The sequence below is a fragment of the Rana temporaria genome, chromosome 1 (assembly GCF_905171775.1).
Source record: "Rana temporaria chromosome 1, aRanTem1.1, whole genome shotgun sequence".
In the NCBI taxonomy this organism is placed as follows: Eukaryota; Metazoa; Chordata; class Amphibia; order Anura; family Ranidae; genus Rana; species Rana temporaria.
The window spans coordinates 352,173,411-352,185,484 of record NC_053489.1 but is presented as its reverse complement, the minus strand read 5'-3'; the positions used below and the strand labels follow the sequence as shown (position 1 = coordinate 352,185,484).

The 12,074-nt window shown below is 47.7% G+C and overlaps 1 protein-coding gene across 1 annotated transcript in view; it reads left to right on the top strand.

The window, feature by feature from the left end:
- DDX49 (DEAD-box helicase 49) overlaps positions 1 to 12,074 on the top strand; it is a 54,255-nt gene that overhangs the window by 30,322 nt on the left and 11,859 nt on the right. Inside the window, exons 9-10 of the mRNA XM_040320910.1 lie at positions 1,117 to 1,214; positions 3,464 to 3,538. Coding sequence (XP_040176844.1) covers positions 1,117 to 1,214; positions 3,464 to 3,538 — 173 coding nt within the window. The remainder of the gene's footprint in view (positions 1 to 1,116; positions 1,215 to 3,463; positions 3,539 to 12,074) is intronic.

The following is a 12,074-nucleotide window of genomic DNA, read 5'->3' as shown; positions in this document are numbered from 1 at the left end:
GAAGGATGAATGGCAAAATGTACCAAGATACTTTTGATGATAAAAAAAATCTGCGGTCATCTACAAGGAGGATGAAGATAAAAACGAGGGTGGACATTTCAGAAAGACAATGATCCCAAACACAAAGGCAAAGAAATTGGTTTGAAAAGAAGAAAATAAAGCTGCTAGAATGGCCCAGCCAATCATCTGACTTGAATCCAATAGAAAATCTATGGAAAGAACTAAAGATCAGAGTTTATAGAAGAGGCTTACTGAACCTTCAAGGTTTGAAGACTGTGTGGAAGAATGGGCCAAAATCACACCTCAGCAATGCATGGGACTAGTTTCTGTATACAGAAGGCATCTTGAGGCTGTCATCTCATTGCCAACAAAGGATGATGTACGAAGTACTAAATACAATTTCAGTTAGCGTTTTCAATACTTTTTCAGGCCCCTTTCACATTGGACCTGTAGCCGCGGTGGCGGTATATCGCCGCTAAAAATAGCGGCGATATACCGCCGGGAATCAGCCGCTAGCGGTGTGGTATTAACCCCCGCTAGCGGCCGATAAAGGGTTAATACCGCCCGCAATGCGCCTCCTATAGAGGCACATTACGGGCGGTATTGCCGCGGTTTCCCATTGTTTTCAATGGGAAGGAGCGGTATACATGCCGCTCCTCTCACCGCTCCAAAGATGCTGCTGACAGGAGATTTTTTTGTCTCCCGCCAGCGCATCGCCTCACTGTGAAAGCCCTCGGGCTTTCACATTGAGTCTGCAGTGAAGGAGTTTTTCAGGCGGGATAGCAGCGCTATTTTTAGCGTTGTACCGCCTGAAAAACTCCTCAATGTGAAAGGGGCCTCACTGTGTCATTCCATTTTATTACACATAACTTAATTTCTGAATGTATTTGTTTTTGTTTTCTTTGTATGTATGGATTGTATGGGTTATTACTGGCATGTGTCAATAGCATCTTTTTAAAAACCTAGAAAAATGGTGACGTGTTTACTACTACTTTTACCTGCTGTGTTTACCATGTTTTCTCACAATTGAGCTATAGCAATCCTTTCTTTATTTTATTTGTTTGTCTGTGAAGCTTGCAAAGATCATACAGATCATTAATCTTTTACATTTTCCAGGGGCTTGGACATCCCCACCGTCCAGGTAGTGATCAACCACAACACCCCAGGCCTTCCAAAGAGCTACATCCACCGTGTAGGAAGAACAGCAAGAGCAGGTATGGAGATCAGCCACAACCTACAGTATGGGAAGGAGAAATCCCTACAGGCTCTTTTTATTTTTGTTAGATGTCGGTAAGCTGAATTGCCCCATGTTTTAAAATAAACTTTTATCTTTTCACATTTATAGGGGTGATTTATTTTCACTTCTAGTGACATGAAACTGTTCACTGCTGATGGGGGGGAGGGATGTATTCCCCTTCCCCATCCATACAAGGGAGGTGGATAGAGGAATCCTAGCCGCTGTGTCCCTGATCAAAATTTTTCCAAAAGTTTTGTTCAACAGAAGTCAATTGCTAGATCAACTTCTGTTGAGCAGGAATGGTCATGGATTTAAATTTGCCTGAACCCCCAAATTTTGATTCATCTATGGGCAGCCTAAATCTTCATGGCAAAAAAAAATGAGGGTAGAAAACCTGCACAGCCAGGAATATTTTGACAAACCATCACTCGATTGGGGTAAACGGCAATCGGTAGGGAGTGTGAGCTTTGCTGATTGCAGCATTGGTGATGACGACAATGCACATAACACATGCTACATGCTCCTGCCAGCCATGGGAGTATTTTGCATTGTCTGGGGATGAAAAAAAAAAAAAGGTAAACAGTAAGGCAATTGACACTTTCCTTTTTTGATAATTTTGACTTAAACCTGAAGTTTTTGTAAATGTGTTTTATTTATTTTGTCCTTTTTGTTTGCTATACAGTAACGGGGACATAACTTGACTGTAATAGTCGCTCAGGGTCCTCCCTGCAGTGCTGATCTTCCATCTCTGTAGTTGTAAACATTTGCCTGTACAGGTGTGAAACAATTGCACCGCTCGCCTGCTTCTTCAGTCTACCTCCTTTATTCACAGAACTTTTACTATTCTTTTCTACACTATGCAACAGCCCAGCTGGACATGAGAAACACTTCATTAGTGGTTAGTTATGTCCCTTAGCATTTTTCCGCGTTTCTTTTTTTTCTTCTTTCTTCTTTCTTCCTCTTCCTGGGTTTTTGAGCATTTATCAACGTTTACCAGCTTTGGAGCGTTTTTACAGTTGAACGTTCAGAACCCACAAGTTGTGTGTTTGTTTTTTTTTGTTTTTTTTTACACTGATCAAAAACGCCACTGCCCAAAACTGCTGATAACAGCCTATTTGTGCATGGACACATAGGATAATATGATGGAGAGTTTATTGACTGTAGAAAAAAAAAGTCTACAACCAAAAACGGCTGCTGTAAAAAAAAAAAAAAAAAAACTCCAGTGTGCATGAGGTAGTATTATTAATATAATAATATTTTTTTTTTTCCAGCTAAGAGCATTTTCAACAAATACAGAACAATTCGTGTTGGTCCTGTAGAGAACAATAAGCTTGTAACTTCCTTTGTAGTGAACTGAAATCTCTAATCATGTTTTCAGCTTTGCAGGTTCTCTTCTGGACTTCAGAACACTCCTCCCTATGTTTGTAGTTGAAATCAGGAGAGCAGTTTAGGGTAACAATGCTGCTGTTTCATAGATGCAGTACAGTGAAGGAGCATTGTCGGCCTAGGATAGCAAGTAGAGTGTTCTGGTACTACTTATAGTATAGTGTAGTGTTACTGGTCGGAGCACTGAGTCAAAATGAAGGAAAAGCCTATAATGCCCTGAACACATGATCGGTCAATCCGATGAGAACGGTCTGATGGATTTTTCCATCAGTTAACCGATGAAGCTGACTGATGGTCAGTCGTGCCTACACATCATCAGTTAAAAAAACGATCGTGTCAGAACGCGGTGACGTAAAACACAACAGCGTGCTGAAAAAAAGTTCAATGCTTCCAAGCATGCGTCGACTTGATTCTGAGCATGCGTGGATTTTTAACAAGTTTCTAATTTTTTAACCGATGGGGTCTACACACGATCGGTTTGGTCTGATGAAAACGGTCCATCAGACTGTTCTCATCGGATTGACCGATCGTGTGTACTACCTGGGCTAGTTGGGAGTAGCCACGATCCTTTCTCCATTTGCTAACCCTCTGGATTGGTAGTGGGACAAGCATGCACCTCATGTTTTTTGGGATACGGGGATATGTTTTGCACCTCTACTTTGAACAGCGCCATAAGCAAATAAAATGTAAATTTTGTGCTTTCTTAGACGTGACGTATAATTTCTGGTCAATCTTCCTCTGAGAATGGATATCTGACAAAAAAAAAAGCTAGAATTGGTAACAACCTTGGTATTGTAAATATTGCCATCTGACTGACTGCTAAATGTTTTTTTATCATAGGTCGCAAAGGCACGGCAATTACTCTGGTGACACAGTATGATATTCATCTGGTGCATGCGATAGAAGAACAAATCAGTAAGTTGCTGGTTGCTTAGGAAATGTTTGTTATAATATTGGCTTTAGCCCCTGTTCACATCTGAGCATTTTGTAGCTTTGAGCTCAAAGCTTCAAAACTCTCAACAAGCCTAATCCCATGCTTTTTATATGCTCCTTGTTTACCAGTTGAGCATTCATTCACCTAAAGCTGAACATGAGCTACTTTTGGAAGCCAAATGGGGACTTGTTGTTCCCATTGACTACCATAGTATCTTATGCAAAAATGTGTGTTATGCACAGCAAAGGTTCCCATCCAAGTTTAATGGCCCAAAAACACGTGATCCTGCCGCAAAGAAGCTCCTGTACAGCACTTTACTCCCAAAAAATAAGCGACAAAATACCAAAACTGCACAAAAGCCTGCCTCAAAATCGTCCATGTACACACCCTCAAGTGGGAATGTGGGCCAAGTTGTATAGCAAAAGAAAAATAAATAAGGTGGAATGCAGGACAGCACAACTATCATTTTATTTGTTTCCATCTTGGCAGGATATAACCTATTTGTGTCAAGCTATGGTTTTTGTCAGTGTAAGTTCACCTTACAGATTTTCTGTAAAGGTAAAATTACCTTTTAGGTATTGTCTAAAGCCTATAATAAATCCCACAGAGGTCCCAGGGTGCATACAGTGCTGTGAAAAAGTATTTGCCCCCTTCCTGCGTGTGTGTGTTTGTGTTTTGCATGCATCACACTTTAATGATTCAGATCATATTCCACAAAGATAACCCGAGTAAATACAAAATGCAGTTTTTCAATTATTTAATTTATTAATGCGGAAAAAATCTGTCCAATCCTGCCTGGCCCTCTAAACCTAAAAAATGTTTGTCCCTACCTCTGGTGGCAACAATTGCAATCAAGCAATAACTGGCAATGAGTCGTTTACATTGCTGTAGAGGAAATTTGGCCCACTCTTCTTTGCAAAATTGTTTTTTTTTGTATAATCAAGTTTATTAGTTTTTTCAACCAAAGAAATACACATGACATACACATGTTTAACAGAAAGTTGTCGGTAGGCAGTACTAGCGACCTCGCAGGGTCTCGCAGGCTTCAAGGCCCCGGAGGGGTCTGTTAAACATACAAAACAGAAACATATAATGTAATAGGACGTGCGGGCGCCAACGGGCATCCCATAACATGGTGTCAACCAAGGAGGGTGTTAATTTCTGGGTTGTAATATAGGGTCCAGCCGTAACGCCAGCCGTTCCCCGAGGGCAAGGCTACAGCAATCCCCGTGAACGGCCCCGCCCCACCGAGGCGAGTCTGGTGTCCGTCCACGCGGGTCGCTACATCAGTGGGGGCCCTAACCCGCGAGCCGAACAGGGGGGGGGGCATAGGGCCTCCAACAAACCTCTCCCTGCTACAACTCGCCCGCCCCGGGCACCCCACATGAGGTCCTGGAGTTAGACTCGAGGCCACCAGTGTCCCCTCAATACTTGGGGACGGCCCCATAGTCACCAGTGTCTGAAAAATCAGCCTTACCCTCGGCTCCTTGAGTGGCTCCTTGGTTGAGAGTGCAATCAGCAACAGAATATGTGAATCAACAGTTGTAAATAGGGAATAGGGATTGGGTGAGAAGGGAAACAAGGGGAGGAAAAGAGAGGGGAAGAAATAGAAAGAGAGAGGGAGGGGAGAAAGAAGGACAGACCAGGTTTACCTTCAGGCGTCCAAAAGGCTGCAAGTTACCCCTCGCCGGGCTCGGTGCCATAGTGATCAATCTCCGTTGGTTCTCTCCGGCCGCTGGGCATAGCCGGATTCACGTGGTTAGGGGGTTGTCCTGTGCACTTGCCAACCTGCGGGCTTTAAGGGAAGGGTCTGACAGTTCTAGTAGGGCAGTGTCCAAACTTGACGGGACAAAAGTGGGGTCTGAGGTATAGTCCGACCAGGGGGCCCATATGGTAGCGTATCTATCTCGTGTGTCGCGACAGGTCGCTATCCAGTCCTCTGCTTCCTTAACCACAGTCACCCCCGTGATCCAGTCTTCCCTCGTAGGGATCCTGGATGTTTTCCAGTGAAGTGGCACAAGGCGCCTTGCTGCATTAAGCAGATGAGGCAGCACATTTTTTTTGTATTGCTGAATGGGGATCGTGGGGACATGTAGCAGGAAGTGTTTCGGGGATAAAGGGATCTCCAGTCCAGTCACTACTTTAATTTGCTCCCGTATGTCCTTCCAGAAGGGTTTGATCAAGGGGCAGTCCCACCAGATGTGGAGTAGTGTGCCTCTAAGTCCGCAGCCTCGCCAGCATAGTGGCGACGTAGAGGTATAAATATTTGCCAGGTCTGTTGGCACTCTGTACCACCGGGACAGAAGTTTAAAGTTCGTCTCCTGCGTCCTTGAGTCAATGGAAGACGAGTGGGTTAGTTGGTATAGGTGATCAAGCTGTGGCCCTGTGAACGTCGTTCCCAGATCAGACTCCCATCGCCTAACATAAGCGGGTCTCACTTGTGCTGCAGTGGAAGTGAGGAGTCGGTGTAGTTCCGATACCATGTGCGTAATAGGAGCGTCCTCTGTGAACAACCGTTCAAAGGGGGTGAGTGTCAGGGGGTCTCTAATAGTGCGACCATGAATCTCGAAAAAGTGGTGTATCTGTCCATATTTCCAGAAGTTCATACGGGAGCCCTATCTGCCTACCGGGAGTGTTTCGTAGCTCTGAAGTTTACCGTCCCTCATGAGTTTCCCACAGCTGGCGTTCCCATCATCCACCCATGAGTCAAAGAAGGACATTTGTTCGCCTGGGGGAAACCATCGGAAACCTCCCAGGGGGGCCAGCGGGGACACCGGGGGGGCCAAGCCGAACTCGGTATTGGCCTTGTCCCAGACGTTTAGAACATGGGTCGTCAGAGGCGAAGTTGTGTCGGACAGCCCCCTGTGTTCCCGCGACAGCCGTGGTGCGTAGGATAAATTCCTGCCCGCCAGGCTTTTCTCAAGAGGCACCCAGACCTTGGTGTGGGTATGGAAGTGCCAGTTCAGGATCCTTTGCAGAGCTATTGCTCGGTAGTATTGTTTAACGTCGGGAACCCCTAGACCTCCCGTGCGTTTTGAGCGTCGCAGTATTCTGAGCGCTATTCTAGATTTATGTGCGTTCCAGATGAAAGCGATCATCATGCTAGAGATGCGGTCGAAAAATTGCTTGGGCAGGGGGATCGGGAGCATTTGTAAGTAAAAAAGGATGCGGGGCAGTACAGTCATCTTGATAATATTAACCCGACCCAGCCAGGTGAAAGCCGTACGCGTCCAGCGTTGTAGGTCATTTTTAACCGTCGTCAATAATGGGGTATAGTTAGCAGCGTACAAGGTGTCAAATGTATCTGTCAGTTGTATACCCAAGTATCGCAGGGATGTCGTGGCCCAGGTGAAGGGGAAGGAGGTCCGGAGACCACTGGCTACATGTGCAGGGAGGTTGATGGGAAGAATCTCTGACTTCGTCAAATTGATTTTGAAGTTGGACAAGGTCCCAAATAGCTTCAGCTCTTTCATTAGGTTGGGCAATGATATCAGCGGGTTTGATAGATGAAACAGGACATCATCTGCGTATGCAGAAAGCTTATGTTCCGTGTTACCTATCTGAAGGCCTTTGATGTCTGGGTTAGCTCGAATGGTCCGGAGTAAGGGTTCCAGGACCAAGGCAAACAGGAGGGGTGACAATGGGCACCCCTGCCGCGTGCCATTTCTGATGGGAAATCTAGTGGATAAGGTGCCATTAACTTTGACTTGGGCACAGGGTGTGGAGTATAACGCCAGGATCGTGGTCAGTGTGCGCGGGCCTAGGCTGATCGACCGCAGGACCTCCGTCATGTACGGCCAGTCCACGCGGTCGAAGGCCTTTTCGGCGTCAGTTGACAGGATAATATAAGGCGTGGGGTCTGGGCAAGTTCGGGCCCAGTGGATGAGTTGGACCGCCCTGAGGGAATTGTCTCTGGCCTCTCGGCCAACTATAAAGCCTGTTTGGTCAGGGTGTATGATGTTGGGCAGAAGATGTTTAAGCCTGTTTGCCAAATTTTTTGCTAGCAGTTTAATGTCTAAATTGAGAAGGGAAATGGGGCGATAGCTCTGGGGGACAGTGGGATCCTTGCCCTCTTTCGGAATAACCGTTATGTGCGCCAGTAAGGCTTCGGAGGGGATATTCCTACCCTCTGCCAGGGAATTAAAATACTTACACATGGGCAATGCCAGGTGGGAAAGGAAAGTCGTATAGTACGGTTTAGTGAACCCGTCTGGGCCTGGGCTCTTCCCGTTGGGCAAGGACCCCACTGTGGTCCCAATTTCTTTAACGGTGATAGTGAGTTCCAATGTCGCAGTCTGATCGTCAGTGAGTGGGGGGAGGTTAGCCGAGTCAAGGTATTTCCGGATCGTCTGTCGTCTGACGTCTTGTGTGTTGGGGGGTATGTCAGGGTTTAAATTGTAAAGACCTGTGTAATAGTCCCTAAATCCTGAGGCTATTTTGGAAGAGTGGACCACTAATTCACCCAAGGGGGAGCGTAGTTTCTGGACGTGAGATGTAGCATTTTGTTTTTTAATTGCTCGTGCCAGCATCCGTCCACATTTGTTCCCATGTTCGTAATATTTGTGGGCCACGTACCGGAATTGTTTACGGGTTTGACGGTCAAGGAGGCGTAAGAAAAGCTCCCTTAGTTCCGTCAGTTCCTTTAGGGCCTCTGGGGTGCCGTTCGCCTTGTGTTGTAGTTCAGCCCTTCCCAGGGCAGTATGTACCCTGAGAAAGTCCGCACCTCTTTCTCGCTTGAGCCTCGCCCCCTGTGAAATCAGTTCCCCCCGAACCACCGCCTTGTGGGCCTCCCACACCAGACCGTCCTCCAGCCCGTCCACCGAATTATCGGCAAAGTAGTGTGACAATGTGTCCGACACTCCCTTCACCGCGACCGGGTCATCCAATAAGTTGTCATTTAACCGCCATGTCCAAGCTTTGTTCAAACCTGCCGGCAAATCTAAGGCAACGGTGACCGGAGCGTGATCCGATATGGATATGTTGCCAATGGCCGCGGTCTGTCTGAAGTAGGTCTAGCGTCCTGAGGTCCACGTATATGTGGTCTATCCGGGTGTATACGTCGTGTACTGTGGAGTAGTAACTGAAGTCGCGACCCGTCGGGTGTAGCGTACGCCAGCAATCTACCAATAGGTGGGACTGGAGTGTTTTCCGAAAGCGTCTAAGAAATGCGTAAGAGTGTGTGGTCTTTGCGTGGGAAGTGTCCAAAAGGGGGTCAGGGCTGATGTTGAAGTCTCCTCCTAGGACCAGTCGGCCTTCCCTGAAATCTGTCAGTCGGTCCAGAGTTGAGTCAAGAAAAGTGAGTTGGTCTGTGTTTGGGGCATAGATCGTTGCAAACGTGTACATCTGGCCTGCGATGCTACCTTTAAGAAACGCATATCTGCCCCGAGGATCTATTTCACTCCCTAGGGCCAAGAAGGGGCATGATTTGTGAATTGCTATGGCTGTCCCTCTAGATTTGGGTGTTGGTGAATTGCTAAGGAACCATTGGTTAAAGAGGTGGGTAGGTAGTCTGGGAAGGGATTGGGGCGTGAAGTGTGTCTCCTGCAGGAAGAGCACTTGTGTTTTTAAACGCTTTAGTTCCCACCACAGCTTACTGCGTTTGTGGGGGGAACAAAGCCCCCTAACATTGTATGTGCTTACCTTTAAAGATGTCATGGGAGAGATCGGGGGTCCACGAGTTGATGTCGAGCCCGGCGAGGTGGTCCAGCAGTGTGGCATACCTGGCATAGGTGGTCTAGAGAGAGCAAGAGTAGAGTCAAGAGCAGAGAGTAGGGGGTGAGGGGGGAGGAAAACACAAAAGGTAAGTAACAGGTAGACAATTTGTACATCGCAGTGGCCTTTGCCACCACATACACATTCCAAACTAAAGGTCTCGTCCAGGGCCTCGTCCCCTATGTGGGGGGAGGTTCCCGGAGTACAACCTGAGGTCCCAACTGGGACCATCACCCTAAGAAGGGTGGCCTACTGGGGATACGTGAGCCAACCTGGGGATGGGACGGGAATACTCCCAGCTCCGCCCACCTCATCTAGTGTAGTGTGGAGGGGGGGAGAACCAGGGAGGGTATGTTCGCATGGGGAAGAACTGTCCGTTCCCTCTGGGTGAGTCGAGCTCCACATTCCTGTTCCGGGTCATAGCAGTGGGCAGAGTCATGTTCAATAACCCTCAGTAAGAAAGGGGGCACATCTGGTTATAGAAGCAAATTGGGGGGGGGGGGGTGGATAAAAGTGGCAAAGTGTAAAAATGGGGGGGAACAGATCAAAATTAAAGCGTATATGGCCCTAGGGCCAGGGCAGCGGTGAAATCTTCAGCTCAACAGTCAGGGGAATTGCTCCTATGGTAGCAGCTTGAGTTGTAGTAGCATTGTGCAGCAACACCGGTTGTCGTTTCAAAAGGACGGGTCCATTGGGAGATCCGATGGGCGGCGGTTGCCGTCTCTTCTGCGATTCCTGCGAGAGGATGATTGCCATGGTTGGGGCTGTGGCAGGTTTAGCGTCGGCTGGTCTGTCCAGCCTCTCCAGTCAGGGAAGTCCACCGGATCCAAGCCGAGGGAGTCTAAAAAGTTTGGGAGGTCATCCTTGGTGCGAAGTGTCACAGTCCTGCCCTCTTTAGTAGCTTGCAGGTAAAAGGGGAACCCCCAGCGATATGTCAGGCCCGCATCCTGGAGAGCTGTCAGCAGGGGGCGCAATGCTCTGCGCTGCATAGGAGTGCGTCTGGAAATGTCTTGGTAAAAGGCTAGGTGGGCGCCATCAAAGTCAAAGAAGGGTTTTCCTCTCATTTTCTGCATGATGCGGTCTTTTAAAGTGTATTTATGGAGTTTACATATAATGTCTCTGGGGTTATTTACATCTTGGGAGGGGGGCTTCAGGGCCCTGTGCGCCCGGTCTATTTCAATAGTGGCTGTAGCCGGGAGGCCCAGGATTTCTTTGAAGACTCCTTCCATGGTTGGGACAATGTCCCTGGCACCTGTGGCTTCTGGTAGGCCGCGGACCCTAATATTGGCCCTGCGACTGCGGTTCTCCATATCGTCAATCTGGCACAGCAGGGCTTCTATTTGGTGGTCTTGGGCAGTGCATTTGTCTCTGAGCATGGAGATGACCGGTAGGGATTCCTCAAATTTTTGCTCCAGGGTCTCCAGCCTCCCCCCTAAATGTGCAGTATCGGCCTTGACCTGGGCTATCTCCTCTTTCAGGGCCCGTTCTACCCTGTCAGCAAACCGTTCCAGGTCTGCCTTAGTGGGGAGGGAGAAAATATGGCGCCGGACTTCCAGGTCATCTATAGGATCGGGGGCCTCGTGATCGTCTCCCCTAAGCCTGGGGGAATCTGGGGAGTCCCGTGGGAGAGAGTCACTCACCGATTCTGGTGACGGGATCGGGGATTCCTCCAGTGCTTGCGACCTGGTGTGTAGCGAGGCCTTGGGTGTCTTTGAGGCCTTCGTCGCCGCCGCCATCTTTGGAGCCTCGCGGCTGCGTGTGCTGCTCCCGGCGAAGAAATCGAGCTGCCCTTGCTTGGTCCGGTCCGGTCTCGGCGGCTGGGACGTGGACCGGTTCCGCTGGGACATTCTGGGCTGCGGATGGGGTAAGATTCTCCCGTAGGCTGTGATCTGTGCGGCGGTGGGACGGAGCTCAGGAGATGCACGTCCTCACTCCTCCATAGCCAGGACATGCCCCCTGCAAAATTGTTTTAATTCAGCTACGTTGGAGTTTTTGAACATGAACAGCCTGCCATGCCACAGCATCTCAATTAAATTTAAGTCCAGACTTTGATTAGGCCACTCCAAAACTTTAATTTTTTTTTTTTTTTTGAGCCATGCAGAGGTGGACTTGCACGTGTGTGTGTGTGTGTTTCAGATCATTGTCCTGCTCTATAACCCAAGTGAGCTTGATGTCAAACTCATAGCCAGGCATTCTCCTTCAGGATTTTCTGGTAGGGCGCAGAATTCATTGTTCCATCAATTATGGCAAATTGTCATGGTCCTGAAGCTACAAAGCAGCCCCATACTATGACACTACCCCCACCATGTTTGACTGTTGGTATAATGTTCTTTTTACAAAATACTGTGTTAGTATTACACCAGGTGTAACGGGACGCACCCCTTGCAAAATATTCAACTTTTGTCTCACCAGTCCACAGAATATTTGTCCATAAGTCATAAAGGATAATCAAGATTTTTTTTATATTTTTTGGGCAAATGTGAGATGAGCCTTTTGTGTTCTTTTTGGTTAGCAGTGGCTTTCACCTTGGAACTCTCCCATGGCTGCCATTTTTTTTCCATTGTTGAATCATGAACACTGACTTTTTAGTTAGGCCTTCGGTTCTTCTAGATGTTCTAGGTTTGTTCATGACCTCCTGGATGAGTCATCGTTGTGGTCTTGGAAGAATTTTGGTAGGCTGGCCACTCCTGGGAAGGTTCACTGTAGTTCGCTGAAGTCTCATAGCCTTAGAAATTATTTTGTAACCCCTTCCAGGCTGATGCATATCAATTACTTTGTCTCTCCTCTATTCTTGAATTTCTTTAG